The sequence below is a fragment of the Scyliorhinus canicula genome, chromosome 8 (assembly GCF_902713615.1).
Source record: "Scyliorhinus canicula chromosome 8, sScyCan1.1, whole genome shotgun sequence".
In the NCBI taxonomy this organism is placed as follows: domain Eukaryota; kingdom Metazoa; phylum Chordata; class Chondrichthyes; order Carcharhiniformes; family Scyliorhinidae; genus Scyliorhinus; species Scyliorhinus canicula.
In genome coordinates this window covers 152,572,958-152,592,600 of record NC_052153.1, presented here as the reverse complement: position 1 = coordinate 152,592,600, position 19,643 = coordinate 152,572,958, and the positions used below count along the sequence as shown (strand labels likewise).

Genomic DNA, 19,643 nt, shown 5'->3' with positions numbered 1-19,643 from the left:
CTCCCTCAGAGGGAGAGACAATAAGTTATGATTTGATTTATTGTCACATGTACCGAAGTACAGTGAAATTAATTTTTCTGCGGTCAAGGGAACGTACACAGTACGAGCATAGTAGACAAAAAAGAATAATCGACAGAGTACATTGACATGGTACATTGACAAGCAGTGATTGGTTACAGTGTGGAACAAGGAGCCAAACAAAGCAAATACATGAGAAAGAGCAGCATAGGGCATCGTGAATAGTGTTCTTACAGGGAACAGATCAGTCCAAGGGAAAGTCGTTGAGGTGTCTAGTAGCTGTGGGGAAGAAGCTGTTCCTATGTCTGGATATGCAAGTCTTCAGACTTCCATACCTTCTGCCTGATGGAAGAGTCTGGAAGAAGACAAAGCCTGGGTGGGAGGGGGTCTCTGATAATGCTGTCTGCCTTCCTGAGGCAACGGGAGGTGTACATAGAATCAATGTGGGGGTGGTAAGCTTGTGTGATGCATTGGGCTGAGTTCACCACACTCTGCAGTTTCTTGCGATCTTGGGCCGAGCAGTTGCCAGACCAAACTGTGATGCAGCCGGATAGGATGTTCTCATGGAAGTTTGGGAGAGTCGATGCAGACATGCTGAATTTCTTTAGCTTCCCTAGGAAGTCGAGATGTTGTTGGGCTTTCTTGACTGTTGCATCAACGTGAATGGACCAGGACTGACTGTTGGTGATGGTAACCCCCAGGAACGTAAAGCTATCGATCATCTCCACTTCAGAGCCATTGATGTAGACCGAGGTGTGTGTCGTGCTACGCTTCCTGAAGTGGATGATCAGTTCCTTGGTCATTCCGACATTTAGAAAGAGGTTGTTTTCAGTACACCATGCAACCAAGTGATATATCTCCCTTCTGTAGTCTGATTCGTCGTTGTTTGAAATACGACCCACCACAGTCAAGTCAACCGCAAACTTATGGATTGAGTTGGGAGTTAAATCTTTCCACACAGTCGTGTGAGTATAGGGAGTACAGTGGAGGACTAAGCACACATCCTCGCGGGGCCCCAGTGTTCAGGACTACTGTGGAGGAGGTGTTATTGCCTATCCTGACAGATTGCGGTCTGTTGGTGAAGAAGTCAAGGATCCAGTTGCACAGGGAGGGGTCAAGTCCAGGTTTGCAGAGTTTGGTTACAAGTCTCGTTGGGATAATGGTGTTGAAGGCGGAGCTGTAGTCTATGAACAGCGGTCTCATTTAAGTGTCCTTGTTGTCGAGGTGTTCGAGTGTTGATTGTAGAGCCAGGAAGATAGCATCTGCTGTGGACTGGTTGCGGTGATAGGCAAACTGCAGTGGATCGAGACTGTCTGGGAGGTTGGCGTTGATACATCTCATGACTAGCCACTCAAAGCATTTCATAATAACAGATGTCAGGGCCACTGGTCGGTAGTCGCAGGCTACCCTGTTCTCCTTTGGTACTGGTATTATGATAGTCTTCTTGAAGGAGGTGGGGACCTCAGAGCAGAGGAGTGAGGTGTTGAAGATGTCTGTGAATACACTCGCCAGCTGGTCTGCGCAGGTTCTGAGTGCTCGCCCAGGGACTCCGTCGGGGCCCGTCACTTTCCGCGGGTTCACTTTCAAGAAGGCAGGGCTGTTGGGGAGGGTGGCACTGATGTATTGGCTGACTGTTGAAATTGGGCACAGAACGTGTTTAGTTCATCAGGCAGGGATGTTCTCGCCTGAGATATTCCGCCTGGCTTTGCTTTGTAGCCTGTGATCTCCTGTAAGCCCTGCCATAGACATTGTGTTTTTTTGTCGTTGGCCTGGGACTCTAGTTTGATGCGGTATTGTCTTTTAACGTCCCCGTTGGCTTTCTGTATGTCGTATCTGGATTTCTTATATAAGGTCATCAGACTTGAACGCTTCCGTCCGGAACTTCAACAGGGTGTGAACCCTTTGATTGAGCCAGGGTTTCCGATTGGGGAACACCTGTATTGTCTTCTTTGGTACACAGTTGTCGCTATAGATCAAGTGGTGTCACTCCATACCCAGCATGGGGCAAAGCAGGTATGCAGTTTGAACCTGTGCTGTTGCCACACAGGTGGTAAAAGTCAGTGAGATAATCTTCAAATCTCCTACCCACTGCACCTCACACACCTTAATTCGCCACAATCCCATCACTCACCAATCAACTCAGGCCTCATGACTAACATCCAGATGCTCCACTTCAGCCTCGCACACTGTCCAATGATAATAACTGCACAATCACCTCTCACAACTCCCACATAGCTCCAGGTGACAAAGTTATTGCCGGAATATCATCCATACACAAAGCTATATACTCATTGACATTCTTTCCTGCTCTTGCAAGACGAGACTGTGCAGAATTGCAGTGAGCAGTAAAGAGCAGATGTGGGGCAGGCATACCTGTGATCCTGAGACCTTTGAAAGAGATGATTTTGATTTTGATTTATTGTCACTTGTACCGAGGTACAATGAAAATATTTCTCCAATCATGGGGCCGACTTTGACTCAGGCCCCTGAATCTGGAGTCACCAAGGAGATTCCGGATGACTGCATGTTCCTATGTCCCTCCTCAGACCCCATTTCCTGCTCCCTGGCATGACGTGTAAGCTGGAGATTGTGTGACCATAAATCTCTTGCTTTCCATCAACCAACCTTCCTTCACCCCAACCCACTTATTTTGTGAATTTCTGTTTTCAGAGAGTCAATCTGGCACGCCAATGCAGCCTCACCATGAGGGGTAGAGAGCAACACTAGACCTTGACAAAGTGGCACCATCAACTGATCGGAGGACTTCAATGGAGCAGCAGACAAGAGAACTCTGATGGGTATGCATACCAAAATGCTTTGTGCATTAGCAGGCATCCCACAATGCCCCAAGTCAATGTTAAGAAACATGGATGAGACAGCTTTGAATTGGTCCAGGGCTTCCCACAGCGTTCAGATCCCATTCTTTCCAATGTGACAGCGGTAGCCAATTCCCGGACAGTACAGAATTGCATACTGAGACAGGGAGCATTTCAAAGCAGCATGGGGACTTGACGGCGGTGGTAGGGACTAAAACAGAGGTGGGCCAGAACTCAAAATGTGATGTCTTATATAAATCAACACCAAAGTAGGGGCAGCAGAACCCAAGGTTTTTTTTAAGTAAATTAAGCATCAATATCCCATATAAACTATGCATATAAAATTAGCATTCAATCATCTAATTGAAGAATTTGAGGGGTCAAAGGTAGGAGGGCTTAATTTAGCAAGGCCAATCCACCTAACCTGCAAATCTTTGGACTGTGGAAGGAAACCAGATCACACTGAGGAAACCCACGCTGACATGGGGAAAACATACAAACTCCACACGGACAGTCACCCAAGTCGGATTTGAACCCGGGTCCGCTTTGTAAGGCAGCAATGCTGACCACTGTGCCACCGTGCTGCCCCGAGGGGTGCAGATAACTCCCTGTGGTGTAGATAATTTGAGGGATTGTCTTTAGCCCTAGCTATGCAGGTCATGGGACAATTTAATGGGATACAGATAATGTGATTTGTGGGAGGAGCTAGATCTGTCTGTGGTTTTGGCAGTCTGCTGGAAGATTTTAAGTTGAACAGCAGTTTACCACAGGATTTGAGTCAGACAAGACAGAAGGATTTTCAGGTTGTTCCTGAAAGGGTCTCTCTCCAAAGGACTGCATAGATAAGCAAATAACCCTCATTACTAACTTTATTTATAAGTGGCATTTTAACTGCATTGGATTGCTTAATTGGAATATAGTTGCAGGTGTAGACAGTGGGTTTAAGTTTCTTTCCTTTTTTTAAAGAACTATTTAATTCTTAATTGTAAAGCTATTTCTTTGATGTTAATGTGGTTAATTCTGTGTTTAAATTAATGTTTATTTTGACATAAAAGATACCTATTGGTCAGAGTCATCACTCCTGGGGTGAAATAATCTTTTCTCACAGTTCCACAAATTGAAAATTGTTTTGGGTTTCTCGGCCAACAATAGTTGGGGTCTGCTCTGGTATTCCAACACAAGTTTGTTGACGGCACAAAATTTGGTGGAAATGTAAGTGATGAGGAGAATGTAAAGAGACTTCAAGGCGATTTAGGGTGAGTGGACAACTACATGGCAGATGCAATATAACATGGATAAGCATGAAGTTATCCCTTTGGTAAGAATATCAGAATGGCAGGCTGTCACTTCAATGGTGATAGACTGGGAAATGTTGATGTAAAAAGAGACTTGTACACCATTGACTGAAAGAAAGCATGCAGGTGCAGCAAGCAGTTTGGAATGCAAATGGTATGTTTGCCTTCATTACAAGAGCACTTGAGTACAGGAGCAAGGAAAGGGAAAATGCTGGAAAATCTCAGCAATTCTGGCAGCATATGTAGGGAGAGAAAAGAGCAAACGTTTCGAGTCCAGGAGCAAGGATGTCTTCCGGCCACGAGTGACTAGACAGTAGAGTGTAAGAGAGATAGGTCACAGTATAGCTTAGCACATGTAGTTTAAATTAGTTATTACTTTAATATAGATTACTTTATTAATTATTATAGTTCTGTGGAGTGTGCAAACTCAATATTAATCAATCGTTATTTAATAAATCAGTTTTGCTTTAAGTTATAGATTGGTGGTTTCTTCGGCCCCTTGTAACCAATCACTGTTAATCGATGTACCATTTGCCAATGTACTCTGTCGATTATTCTGTTTTTTGTCTACTATGTACATACTGTGGACGTTCCCTTGGTCACAGAAACATACGTTTCACTGTACTTCGGTACATGTGACAATAAATCAAATCAAATCAAAGTCTTACTTCAGCTGTGCATGGCCTTGGTGAGACAACACTTGAAGTATTGTGTGCAGTTCTGGTCTCCTTACCCAAGAAAGAAAAAAGTTTCCATGGAGGGGTTGCAGCAATGGTTCATCAAACAGATTCGTGGAATGGTAGGATTGTCGTATATGGAGAGATTGGATCAACGAATAATCATAATAATAATCTTTTTATTGTCACAAGTATGAAGTTACTGTGAAAAGCCCCGAGACTCCAAATTCCGGCGCCTGTTCAGGTAAGCTGGTACGGGAATTGAAACCGCGCTGCTGCCCTTGTTCTGCATCACAAACCAGCTGTCCAGCCCACTGAGCTAAACCAGCCTATATAGAGCTAAACCAGCTTACATAGATACATATATAGATACATAGGAGCAGGAGGAGGCCTTTTGGCCCTTCGAGCCTGCTTCGTCATTCATCACGATCATGGCTGGTCATCCAACTCAATCGCCTAATCCTGCTTTCGCCCCATAGCCTTTGATCCCATTCTCCCCAAGTGCTATATACAGCCGCCTCTTTAATATATTAAAAGTTTTAGCATCAACTACTTCCTGTGGCAATGAATTGCACAAGCTCACCACTCTTTGTGTGAAGAAATGTCTCCTTATCTCTGTCCGAAATGGTTTACCCTGAATCCTCAGACTGTGACCCCTGGTTCTGGACACACCCATCATTGTTAACATCTTCCCTGCATCTACCCTATCTAGTCCTGTTAGAATTTTACAAGTCTCTATGAGATTCCCCCCTCATAATTCTGAACTCCAGCGAGAACAATCCCATCCAAGTCAATCTCTCCTCATATGACAATCCTGCCATCCCTGGAATCAGTCTGGTAAATCTTCGCTGCACTCCCTCGAGAGCAAGAACTTCCTTCCTCAGAGAAGGAGATCAAAACTGCACACAATACTTAAAAGTGTGGCCTCACCAATGCCCTGTATAATTGCAGCAACACATCCCTGCTTCTGTACTCAAAACCTTTCACAATGAAGGCCAACATACCATTAGCCTTCTTTACTGCCTGCTGCACCTGCATGCTTACCTTCAGTGAATGGTGCACAAGGACAGCCAGGTCTCACTGCACACTTGCCTCTCCCAAATTACAACCATTCAGGTAGTAATGTGCCTTCCTGTTTTTGTTTCCAAAGTGAATAACCTCACACTTATCCAAATTATACTGCATCTGCCATTGATTTGCCCACTCGCTCAACCCATCCAGATCATGCTGTAGGATCCCTGCATTCTCGTCACAATTCACCCTCCCACCTAACTTGGTATCATCTGCAAACTTTGAGATGTTACATTTTGTTCCCTCATCCAAATTCTTAATAGATATTGTGAATATATATTAGCTTATATGAGCGAAACCAACTAGACCCGTATTCACTGAAGATTAGAAGAATGAGAGGGGATGGAATTGAAACATATGGGCTGGGATTTTCTGAATCCCGGCAAAGTGTTGACGCCGGCTTCAAAGTCGGTGCGAGCGACGCCGGCATCAACGGGCCTCTAGGCCCACTCATTCTTCTCTTCCTCTGGGGCAGGGACGGCGCCGGAATGTTGTGCGCTGCTCCGGCGCCAAAAGCCGGCCTGCGATGGCCGGCGTGGGTCCGCGCATGCACGCCAAGGCCAGGGCTGGTCCACACATGCATGCGATGGCCGGCGCGGGTCCACGCATGCACGCCACGGCCGTCTCTGCGCCGGCCCGTGGGGCCCGGCACGGAGGAACATAGGCCCCTCCCGGAATTAGCGCGCCCGCCAATTGGTTGCCCCCAATTGCGAGCCTGTCCACCGTGGAAGCCCCCCCCCCCCCCCCCCCGGAATCGGCTCTCCCCCCCCCCCAGGACGACTCCCGCAGCCAGAACGCCGAGGTCCCACCAGATAGGACCATACGCAAACGACGCCGGCGGGACTCAGCCAGTCGAGTGCGCAGAATCGCCAAGGAGGCAGCTTTCAACGGCCCCCGACCAGCGACGCGATTGCCGCCGATTCTCCGGTTGCTGGAGAATTGGCGGCCTGGCATGGGAGCGTCGAGGCAGGATACATATGCCCCCCGGCGATTCTCTGACCCAGGGCGGGCTCGGGGAATCCCGGCCACAGGGTTGGATTCTTCGCTGTCGGGATTCTTCATTGCACCGGCCACATACCTATGCCTGGGGATGTCCCAACGGTGTGGGGCTGTCCACAATGGGAAACAGCCATTGGCTGGCTGGCGAGACGGAGAATTCCCGCCGCTGGTGGGGGCGCAACGTACCAGAAAACTGGTGCGCCGGGATGGAGAATCCCGCCCATGAAAGTTTGAGTGAGCTGGACAGACTGTATGCAAGGATAATGCTTCCTCTGGTTAGGGGTGTGTGTGTGTGTGTGGGGGGGGGGGGGGGGGGGGGGGGGGGGGGGGGCAGTAGGGGTCTAGAAAAAGGGGTCTCAGTCTTAGGATACGAGGTAGGCCACTTGGGACTGATGGGGGGAAACGTCTTCACTTGGAGGGTAGTGAACCTGTTGAATTCTCTATCACTGAAGGCTGTGAAGGCCAAATCACCAAATATATTTTAGAAGGAAATAGACTTCTAGGCACGAAAGACGTCAAGGGATATGGGAAGAGCTGCTTAAAATGGGAGAATGAATTGGAGAGTGAGGGATTTAGGGAGGGAACTCAAGAGTGTATTGTCCCAGCAGCTAAATCATAGAATTTATCGTGCAGAAGGAGGCCATTTGGCTTATTAGGTCTGCACCAGCCCTTGGAAAGAGCACCCTACTTAGGTCCACACCTTCACCCTATCCCCGTAACCCAGTAACCCCACCTAACCTTTTGGACACTAAAGGGACAATTTAGCATGGCCAATCCACCTAACCTGCACATCTTTGGAGGAAACCAGAGCACCCAAAGCAAACACACGCAGACACAGGGAGAAAGTGCAAACTCCACACAGGCAGTCACCCAAGGCCAGAATTGAACCCGGGTCCCTGGAGCTGTGAGGCAGCAGTGCTAAACATTGTGCCACCATGCCACCCATAAAGACACAGCAGATTGTGGAGCATGGACACACACAAGACACCATTATCGATACTTCTGTGGACGGGGTTTTAGGGCTGAGGGAAGTTACAAAAATAGAGTGCAGTAAGGCCACGAAGAGATTAAACACAATGGGGTGGATTTTCATTTTGGGGTCAGGAACCTGACGTGGGAGAAAATTCCTGTCCCAAACCCACACCACATCAGAAACAAAACCCCAATGTGTTTTTTAGTGCTAGGCCAATTAATGGCCATATGTCATGCTTGCTATCCGAGTAAGGGCAACGAGCAGACTCCCAAAGATGGAAAGTCAATAGGCATGGGGCTGCCGCACAATGGGAGACCAGCCGGCGAAACGGAGAATCCCGATGGCATGCCGCACCACATTTCTCTGCAGCAGGTCAGAGAAACCCGCAGCTGGTTTTGGGCTCTCCCGCTATTCACCGGGACTAGCGGTATTGGCGCCAGGTGCAACACAGCTAGAAAATCATGCCCTATGAATTTAATTTTGTTTTGAGCGCAGAATCAGCTACTGCTTTTCTGCCAGATTAGTGTCATGGTATTTGGGTCTTCAAGTAAATCTTTTGACTTTCCTTAATTGGGCTAGTAGATGCAGGAATGATCTCACAGGCTACCACTGACTGTGCTCTCTGCACCCCCACCCCTCTACAACAAGATGCCCCCCACAACCCACCCTTTGGACCACTTCCCAACACTTACTAGTACAGGAACTGACTCAGTTTCCCACGACTGGCAACTATTTCCTGCCTAATTCTGACAGCTCAGACTGGAAAATATGTTAATCAGGTAATTTAAATTATTATAGCCTCGTACTGCCTAACTAAATGGGGAAGTAAATTAACTCAACTGTTCTCCAAAGAAAACTCATTGATGGTTAGTATTATCCCTGGATTAGGAACAGTATGTCCTACATTCTGCATTTGTTCAATGTCCATATACAAATTCATTTTACAAACGATTTTGCCTTTTTGTAACTTCCATACTGAGGTGCATTCCAGAACATTCTAATATTAAGTGGGAGCAAAGAATCCCACCTGAGCAGTAGGACCCCAATTAGGTATTAAACTTTTGAAAAAGTTTAACGACAGTAGATATCTTCATTTAAAACTATTCTCAGCAAAATAATACAGGCAGGGAGGTAGAACATAGAACATAGAACACTACAGCGCAGTACGGGCCCTTCGGCCCTCGATGTTGCGCCGACCTGTAATCGAAGAAAACAATAAATAGAAGCAAGTGGCATTAAGTCAAGACAAACAGCCAGATGTTACTGAAAGTTGGCAAGCAATGTTTATATTACTGCTGTATACAAACATCATTATTAGATTTGCTCTTGTTTTACCATTTCCTCACACTACCACCTTTTCCATGACATGCAACTGTAGCAAAACACACGAGTAGCAATAGAATCTAAAACCATTCCACTAATAATGTTTGTACTCCTGAAATTTAATTGGAGCACCAAACTTTAGAAATGGTCGATAATAATGTATTTGAAATCAAATTCATTATACAAACAAAAATAACATACCTCTGTTTACTGTTGCTTGTTGAAGGACTTTCTGCTTTTATACAACCATGGTGCTGAGATGGTACGAAGGATCGGCATAAAATATTGCCAGGTGAAGATAAATCAGAAACTTCTTCCGCAAAATTACACGGATCCCCCTTCTGAATTGTGGTGTCTATTTGGTCCTCAGAATATTGATTTGTATGCTTCCTAGGTATATGATCCTCTAATGATGCAGATGTTTTGGGTTCCATAGATTGAGGGGCATTATAAGCCTGGCAAAGTTGGTCCTCAGATGACTTTCTGCACAGTGGGTTAGCAGTACCAGTATTCCCAATGGTAACATTATTACTATCGTTGTTTATACCACTCTCATGAACCTATGAAGAACAACACATTTCATTAACTGCAATAAGACTCAGGATGCAGTACCATATCACATAGCACAATGCTTTATTTGTTAAGTGTATTCTGATTCAATTAAGTTATCCTATGGTCACACCCTGTTATTCTTAGGACCTTATTGAAAGAGGCTGGAGTGCCATTCGGTCCAGACAGAAACACACAAGAAAATTACACAATTTTGGATGGCTTATATTTTTAAATGGAGCACCACAAGTTCCACCACAAAGACCGTGTGCAATAAACCATTTTATTAACCACAGAACTTCAGGTTCACAGTACAGAAGGTCCACTGTGATTTAGCTTGCTCAAAGCAATCCAAAACGAATCCAGTTGTCTTACTGCCTTCCTATAGCAATTAAATTCTTCCCACATCAATATTTTTAAGACCCCTTATAAGACACAGTGGTCTCTGTTTCAATGTTTCCTGTGGTAAAACCATTTGTGTTCCAATAACTTTCTAGCTCATGAAATTATTCCTCATTTTCAGTGACAGTTTGGAATTAATGGTCTTTCTTAATAACTGCCCAAACACAAGATATACTCTCCACTTATTGACCACATTAAAACTGATCATAGTTTTAAACGATTTGTACGTTACAGAAAAACATTCCACTGCTCTCTGCATGCTACTGATACATCTTCCCATAGCAGAAGTACTCAGTCTTCTCTGTCCCTCCACATTCCCAGCAGTGGGAAAGCATCACAGAGAGTGTTAGCACCCAGCAAGCTCTTCAATTTAAAGTAATACACCCAGTATGACCATCATCAGATAAAGTAAAAATCACAAGGCGAAGTACAAGCAGTTGACCATCACATTAGCCTAAGCATTTGAAATATATATTTTCTCAAAATGCCAAGTATTCTTGTGTTCCATTGTAATTCAGAAGTACTAAAATCCATTCCCAACTTCTTGATCATTTTATATCCTGTATGAAACTTACCAGCCTGATATCAAGCACAATCCAAGTTTACCAAAGTTAAAGCATGAAACATATCAAAATGACTTCATTAAATTTTATTCAGTGATAACACGATATTTTGCACAACAGGTTAAACAGACTGACATTGACAGAGATACATGGACCCTCATCCTTACTGAGGCTTGGGGAGGGTGGAGGACCAGGCGAGGGAAACCCAGTAAGGCTGGGGTCATGCAGGTGCTGTCGATCCACAGGAACATAATAAGAACATAAGAACTAGGAGCAGGAGTAAATAATTCAGCCCCTTGCGCTTGTTCCGCCATTCAATATGATCATGGATTATCCCAGTGGCTGTGACTCCTTTAAATAATCCGCTCCAGACCCCAGCCCTAAAAATGGTCAGACCGACAGCCTGGTCAGAGGGTGCAAACACAGACAAGCAGCAGGAGACTGAGGCAAGAGACCCAGGCATTGGATGGCTGCATAGGCTATGAGTGACAACAGGACATAAGTTTTTGATATTAGCCAGATGACCTCAGAGTCTCTTGCAGCTCTGTACTCTCTTAATTCTTTATCAGATCAAGAACTCGATGAGCTGGAAAGTTCATTCACATTGATGATATTATTTCACTTCACTTTATTCTGCATTATTAACAGTGAGAACTGCAATTGCAGAACAAGTTTTGAAGGGATTTTATCATGGAGCTATTTTATAATTACTTCATCACTTTAACTCCAGTTAAGAATAAATGAGCATGTGTCAATAATATTAAGGTCATGGACATTTGATTTATTTAAATTATTTGGCAATAACTTCAGCTTCCTTTGAAAATAGGCCAAATTATTTTGGCAGGTCTTACCTGATCTACAACCATACAGTTGGCATAAATTTCTTCTCTGCCATTCAGCATGGAAGAAAGTCTTGCTGCAGCCAGAAGGGTAGATGGGCCTGGCCTTCTCTTCTTGAAGAATTCTTGTGAAGAATGTTTGCACTCTGACAACCAGAAGAAAACAAAAGGGTTTAGTACATAGATAAGAATATTAAATTGAAACTATCACCCATAAAACAACTGGCTGTGCGAGGATTGACGACCTTAAAATAATGGTTCTGGTTTAACTTGGCAAAGACTCAAGATTGAAGACTCAAAAATTGGTTTCGAAATATTATTGCTTTAGATTCATCAATATTTAAGAATCATATCACTAAGATAGTAATTCATCAACTACTGACATCATTGTGACTTTAAGAAGATTTGCGAAGAATGTTTGCACTCTGACAACCCAAACAAAATAGACAGGGTTTTATATGATATAATCTTTATTATTGTCACAAGTAGGCCTACATGAACACTGCAATGAAGTTACTTTAAAAATCCACTAGCCGCCACACTCCGGCGCCTGTTCGGGTACACGGAGGGAGAATTCCGAATGTCCAATTTACCTAACAAGCCTGTCTTTCGGGAATTGTGGGAGGAAGCCGGAGCACCCGGAGGAAACACACACAGACACAGGGAAAACGTGCAAATTCCGCATAGACAATGATCCAAACAGGAATCGAACTTGGGACCCTGGGGCCCATATAGGGAGTACCGATATTTCCAACCAGATTGGGCAAGTCACCCATCAAAATTACTCACCAGTGCAAGTGACTGGATTGATTTTACACACACAATTTGAACTATCCTTCGCTAACTGCATTTTTCCAGAGATATCACCACGCCTTCAGCAGCAATTGCTGCAGTTTCGGTCCTGAATTAGGTGATACCTCTACTCTGGATGTATAATCATCTTGAAAGGAATAATTTGATTAGAGATAGTCAACATGGTTTTGTGAAGGGTAGGTCATGCCTCACAAACCTCATTGAGTTCTTCGAGAAGGTGACCAAACAGGTGGATGAGGGTAAAGCAGTTGATGTGGTGTATATGGATTTCAGTAAAGCGTTTGACAAGGTTCCCCACGGTAGGCTATTGCAGAAAATACAGAGGCATGGGATTCAGGGTGATTTAGCAGTTTGGATCAGAAATTGGCTTGCTGATAGACGACAAAGGGTGGTGGTATATGGGAAATGTTCTGACTGGTGTCGAGTTACTAGTGGTGTACCACAAGGATCTGTTTTGGGGCAACTGCTGTTTGTCATTTTTATAAATGATCTGGAGGAGGGCGTAGAAAGATGGGTGAGTAAATTTGCAGATGACACTAAAGTTGGTGGAGTTGTGCACAGTGCAGAAGGATGTTACAAGTTACAGAGGGACATAGATAAGCTGCAGAGCTGGGCTGACAGGTGGCAAATGGAGTTTAATGCAGAAAAGTTAGAGGTGATTCATTTTGGAAGGAATAACAGGAAGACAGAGTACTGGGCTAATGGTAAGATTCTTGGTAGTGTGGACGAGCAGAGAGATCTCGGTGTCCATGTACATAGATCCCTGAAAGTTGCCACCCAGGTTGAGAGGGTTGTTAAGAAGGCGTATGGTGTGTTAGCTTTTTTTGGTAGAGGAATTGAGTTTCGGAGCCATGAGGTCATGTTACAGTTGTACAAAACTCTGGTGCGGCCGCATTTGGAGTATTGCATGCAGTTCTGGTTGCCACATTATAGGAAGGATGTGGAAGCATTGGAAAGGGTACAGAGGAGATTTACAAGGATGTTGCCTGGTATGGAGGGAAGATCATATGAGGAAAGGCTGAAGGACTTGAGGCTGTTTACGTTAGAGAGAAGAAGGTTAAGAGGTGACTTAATTGAGGCATACAAGATGATCAGAGGATTACATAGGGTGGACATTGAGAGCCTTTTTCCTCGGATGGTGATGTCCAGCACGAGGGGACATAGCTTTAAATTGAGGGGAGATAGATATAGGACAGATGTCAGAGGTAGGTTCTTTACTCAGAGAGTAGTAAGGGCGTGGAATGCCCTGCCTGCAACAGTAGTGGACTCGCCAACACTAAACGCATTCAAATGGTCATTGGATAGGCATATGGACGATAAGGGAATAGTGTAGAGGGACTTTAGAGGGGTTTCACAGGACAGCGCAACATCGAGGACCGAAGGGCCTGTACTGCGCTGTAATGTTCTATGTTCTACGTTCTGCAGTGGTGTCACTAGTCCCTGTGAATAAAGGAGGGTGAATAATGATAATGCATTTGCATATTTTATGTAAGCTGTGCTGCTTGACAATCCACTCAGAATGAATTTGATTTTACAATTATAAATGTATAATGTTGCAAAGAACAAGAAATGCCTTCTGAAAATCAATGCGGATAGCATTCAGGGGTGTTCCCTTACCCAACATGCTCAGCAGCCTCAAACTTTCTTTATTAATTGAAGGGACGCTGGGTGTCGCTGCCTTGGCCAGCATTTCTTGCACAGCCGAATTGTCCTGAGAAGTTGATGGTGAGCTGCCTTCTTGAACCGCTGCAGTCTTTGTGGTGTACCCACAGTACTGTTTGAGTAGGAGGGAGTTAGGGAGGGAGGGAGTTAGGTTGGGACTTCCAGGATTTTGACCCAGCAACAGTGAAGGAACAACAATATATCTCCAAGCGGCATGATGGCACAGTGGTTAGCACTGTTGTCTCACAGCACCAGGGGCCCGAGTTCAATTCCGGCTTCGGGTGACTGGAATTTGTACATTCTTCCCGTGTCCACGTGGGTTTCCTTCGGGTGCTCCGGTTTCCTCCCACAGTCCAAAGATATGCAGGTTAGGTGGATTAGCCATGCTAAATTGTCCCTTAGTGTCCAGGGATGTGCAGGTTATGTGGGGTTAGGGTGAAAGGACAGGGGAATGGGCCTAGATAGAATTCTCTTTCAGAGTGCCGGTGCAGACTCGATGGGCCAAATGGCCTCCTTCTGTATTGTAGGGATTCTATGGTTCTACATCAGAGGCCCAAGTGGCTTGGAGGGAGAACATCTGGTATTTAGTTAGATTTGTCAGACATACAAAGGTAAAATACAATCTTCCTCAAAAATTGCTCTCCCAGAATGTTTGATTTTCTTCCTGCAGACCTCCCACATTGGTAACGGGTTACAATGAAACTTGTGTGTTTGACAAAACAATGATATCACAATATGCATAATTCAATGCTGTAATTCATCGTTCTATGTTGCTGAACAATGATTGTTCCATGTTGTTGGTCAAATGATACTGTACTCTACTTCTGGGTTCAGTTTCAAAATTGTCCCGATGAGATTACAATTGATAAGATTAAACTTTCAAAGCTTAATAATTAGTCATTGCTAAGCAGAGTAAACAGAGAAGTGTTGTTAGAATTAATAAAAAAGTTTCCTTGAACGCCGCAGGTTCAGCATTTAAACAGACTGTTAAATTCTAATTTAATTTTCTTTTCTGATGCTTTTGAGATCAGAACGAATTTTAGTGAAAAAGTGTCCCTCAGGGAGTGCTCTCTTAATTTTCCAAATTGCTAAATAGAATTAGAAATATAAATCAATATTATTTTAATTTACAATTATACATTAACCCAACTTCTCTTCCTAGTCCTTCCAAGTTAATGACTATAAATTGTTCAATCTCATCAGGCACTGACTACTCACTTTCAAACACACAATTATCGCCGTCTCCTTAAAAACACGACCCTTTTTCCCATGAAATATTCCAGCCCATCTTCAACTCCCCTATCTTTAAAACCATTAAGCATGTTTATTTCTGCAATTTCCTCAGCCAAACATTCTGAAGCCAATATTCACCATTTTCATTTCCGTGCCTCTCCACTATTAAGGCCCTCCGACTGCAGACAGTGCGGCACATATCTACCAGAATTTTCCAGCAACCTGCATCTCTTAAAGGGGAGATGCATCGTGGCTGCAAGAAATAGTGGGAGTTTGTTTTCCCCAAAGGCCAAGACTTAAGAGGCACTGGGGACAAGTAACCACAGTGGACAAAGCCACTAGTATTGCTCCAAAGATGAGGTCGCAGTGCAGGAAAGAGTTTGACAATCTTACACGAGTTGTTAAAGCCACCATGTTAATTTTCAAAATCCTCTCAAGTGCATTACTGGGCCTTGTCCAGTGCTTAATTCACTACAGCTTCATCACTCACCGACTATAATAATTCCAGGAGGCGCAGGCTAAAAGACAAAGCAGGTTTATTCTCCAACTCAAAAAAGGTGACAGCCGCAGCATACAAAACAAATGTCCCAGCCCGGGATTATCAGGCGCTGCTGGTCTGCTGGTGAGCCCTGATTTGACAGTCCTCCGCCCGCTCAACACGAGAAACTCATATTCTACGCTACCATGGGGAGATCATGACCCCAAACCTTCGGAGCACTGCTCCTTCCTCAGGTGAATGAAGAGGTATTCATTCACCTGTGGAAGGAGCAGTGCTCCGAAAGCTAGTGTTTGAAACAAACATGTTGGACTTTAACCTGGTGTTGTAAGACTTCTTACTGTTCTCCAACTTGGGAAAGGACTTCACACAGAGCTTGGAGACCATCCTTTCTAACACCAGAAGGGTGGGCACCTCCATTCGCACACCAGCTCCAACTTGGAAAAGGATTTCACACAGAGATTTCACATCCTCTCCAGCATGATAGTGGTGGCAAACTTGACAGCACCTGGGATCCAATCATAATGCAGTATTTGGTGGATGATTTCTCAGCTTTTAATTCAACGCCAGCTTGTTTGAGTGTTGCTGTTGAAGATCAATCTGAGGTCATAAAATCTCTCTTGTCATGCAAACCCAGCTTAGTGTCATGTTGCATCGTAGAATCCCTACAGTGCAGAGGAGGCCAATCAGCCCATCAAATCGTCACCAAAACTCCGAAAGAGCACTCTACCTAGGTCCACTCCCTGCCCTATCCTCGTAACCCCGCGCATTGATCTTGGCCAATCCGTCTGTAATAACCTCCAATTAGCATTATTGGTTGGTCAATTGGAGTATGAGCTCCCTCAATGATAGCTCATTGAGGGGGCCCATATAAGCACCTGTATAGGCTTTGTGCCCCAGTCTTAAGTTGACTGGAATGCTAGCAGCACTGTTTGCAGCTGCTCTTGTATCTAGTGATTGGAAATAAATATTGGTGTGGTGACGGGACTCCTGCCTCCTGTGGATTATTACAGTGGCGACGAGGATGGGATTCGAATCCACGCATGCACAGCACCGGCAATCGAAAAGCTCAGGGCCTTGTTTGCAACACATGGACTTCTGGAGGTATTGGTGTCGGACAACGGAACGGCATTCACAAGTGGGGAATTTGCAAAATTCCTAAAAGAAAACGGAGTCCGCCACATCAGGACGGCCCCTTACCATCCAGCGTCCAACGGCCTGGCAGAGAGAGCGGTCCAGACACTAAAAGCGGGACTCAAGAAGCAGCCGGCAGCGTCAATGGACACAAAGCTCTCCCGCTGGCTGTTTGATTACAGGACCACACCGCATTCCACAACGGGAATACCACCAGCTGAACTCTTTTTTTTTATAAATGTTTTTTTATTGAGTTTTCATATTTTATATATGACAAATTACAAGTCATTAGAGAGAGAGAAAAAAAAAGGAAAACACAAAAATTTAACATGAATATTTACAGGTAAGCATCCTCACAACAACAATTGTGGCCGCCCCCTCTAGCCAGCATACATACCCTACATTCCCCAACATGGCCGAGGCACATGTCTATAGACATCCATTTATAGTTTGGTCCTGGGCCTTGGCCTGCCATCAAACCCCCACACCGAGCCCGTAGCCCCCCCCCCCCCCCCCCCAACCCGGCCACCTTCCCCCGATTCCCGTCCATTTTCCCCTGGTTCTTGGCCACCCGACTATTCTTCCTCATGTACGTTGGCCACAAACAGGTCCCGGAACAGTTGCATGAATGGCTCCCACGTTCTGTGGAAGCCGTCATCCGACCCTCGGATGGCGAATTTGATTTTCTCCATTTGGAGAGATTCCGAGAGGTCGGACAGCCAGTCTGCAGCTCTGGGTGGTGCTGCTGACCGCCAGCCAAACAGGGTTCTACGGCGGGCAATCAGGGAGGCAAAGGCAAGGGCGTCCGCCCTCCTCCCCAGGAATAGATCTGGCTGGTCTGAAACCCCGAAGACCGCCACTATCGGGCATGGCTCCACCCTCACCCCCACCACTCTGGACATAGCCTCGAAGAAGGCTGTCCAGTACTCCACAAGTCTGGGACAAGACCAGAACATGTGGGCGTGGTTGGCCGGGCCTCTTTGGCACCGCTCACATTTGTCCTCCACCTCCGGGAAGAACCTACTCATACGGTTTCTCGTTAAGTGGGCTCTATGTACCACTTTTAGTTGCGTCAGGCTGAGCCTTGCGCACGTGGAGGTGGAGTTGACCCTATGCAGTGCTTCGCTCCAGAGTCCCCACCCTATCTCCATCCCCAGGTCGTCCTCCCATTTCCTTCTTGTTGCGTCCAGTACGGTGTCGTCCCTATCTACCAGTCGGTCATACATGTCACTACAGTTCCCTTTCTCTAGGATACTTGCGTCCAGTAGGTCTTCCAGTAGTGTCTGTCGTGGCGGTTGTGGGTACGTCCTTGTCTCCTTTCGTAGGAAGTTTTTGAGCTGCAGGTACCGTAGCTCGTTCCCCCCAGCTAGCTGAAATTTCTCTGTCAGTTCGTCCAGTGTTGCGATCCTGTCGTCCGTGTATAGGTCCCTGACTGTCAGTGTCCCCCCGTCCTGCCTCCACCTTTTGAAGGTGGCGTCAGTCAGTGCTGGTTTGAACCTATGGTTGTTGCAGATGGGAGCCTTGTCTGACATTTTGTTCAGGCCAAATTGCTGCCGCAGTTGGTTCCAGGATTGGAGGGTGGCTGTCACCACTGGGCTGGTGGAGTGTTTTTTGGGTGGGGATGGGAGTGCTGCCGTGGCGAGGGCCCGGAGGGAGGTTCCCATGCAGGAGGCCTCCTCCGCACGCACCCACTCGGCTTCTGGCTCCTGGACGGGTCACCCCTGGATGGCAGAGGTCCGCGTGGAGGGAACGGAGGCGGTCTATCTGCGCGCTGGCGGGACAGGGCATCAGGAGGCTCATTGAGCTTCCCAAGACGATACAAGATCTCATAGTTGTACGTGGACAACTCGATCCGCCACCGTAAGATCTTGTCATTCTTAATCTTGCCCCTTTGTGCATTATCAAACATGAAGGCTACTGACCGTTGGTCTGTGAGGAGGGTAAACCTCCTGCCGGCTAAATAGTGCCTCCAATGTCGCACCGCTTCGACTATGGCCTGGGCTTCTTTTTCCACAGAGGGGTGGCGGAGTTCGGAAGCCTGGAGGGTTCTGGAGAAGAAGGCCACGGGTCTGCCTGCTTGGTTCAGGGTGGCTGCCAGAGCTACTTCTGATGCGTCGCTCTCGACCTGGAAAGGGAGGGACTCGTCGATGGCGCGCATCGTGGCCTTTGCGATGTCCGCTTTGATGCGGCTAAAGGCCTGGCAGGCCTCTGTCGACGGCGGGAAGGTCATGGTTTGAATGAGGGGACGGGCCTTGTCAGCGTAGTTGGGAACCCATTGGGCGTAGTAAGCGAAGAAACCCAGGCAGCGTTTAAGGGATTTGAGGGTATTGGGGAGAGGGAGTTCCATCAGGGGGCGCATGCGTTCGAGGTCGGGGCCTATCACTCCTTTACGCACTACGTAGCCAAGGATGGCTAGACGGTTGGTGCTAAACACACACTTATCCTTATTGTATGTGAGGTTAAGGAGTTTTGCGGTTTGGAGGAATTTCTGGAGGTTGGCGTCATGGTCCTGCTGGTCGTGGCCGCAGATGGTGATATTATCGAGATACGGGAAGGTAGCCCGTAATCCGTACTTGTCGACCATTCGGTCCATCTCCCGTTGGAAGACCGAGACCCCATTTGTGACACCAAATGGAACCCTGAGGAAGTGGTAGAGGCGCCCATCTGCCTCAAACGCGGTGTATTTGCGGTCACTCGCGCGGAGGGGGAGCTGGTGGTAAGTGGACTTAAGGTCCACAGTGGAGAAGACTTTGTATTTCGTGATATCGTTTACCATGGCG

The 19,643-nt window shown here is 46.1% G+C and overlaps 1 protein-coding gene across 2 annotated transcripts in view; it reads right to left on the bottom strand.

Moving 5' to 3' along the window:
• arhgef28a (Rho guanine nucleotide exchange factor (GEF) 28a) overlaps nt 1–19,643 on the bottom strand; it is a 571,388-nt gene that overhangs the window by 278,902 nt on the left and 272,843 nt on the right. For both annotated transcript variants that reach the window (XM_038805467.1, XM_038805468.1), the window contains exons 10-11: nt 11,538–11,671; nt 9,374–9,732 (exon numbers count right to left, since the gene is read on the bottom strand). In XM_038805467.1, the coding sequence (XP_038661395.1) occupies nt 9,374–9,732; nt 11,538–11,671 (493 nt within the window). The remainder of the gene's footprint in view (nt 1–9,373; nt 9,733–11,537; nt 11,672–19,643) is intronic.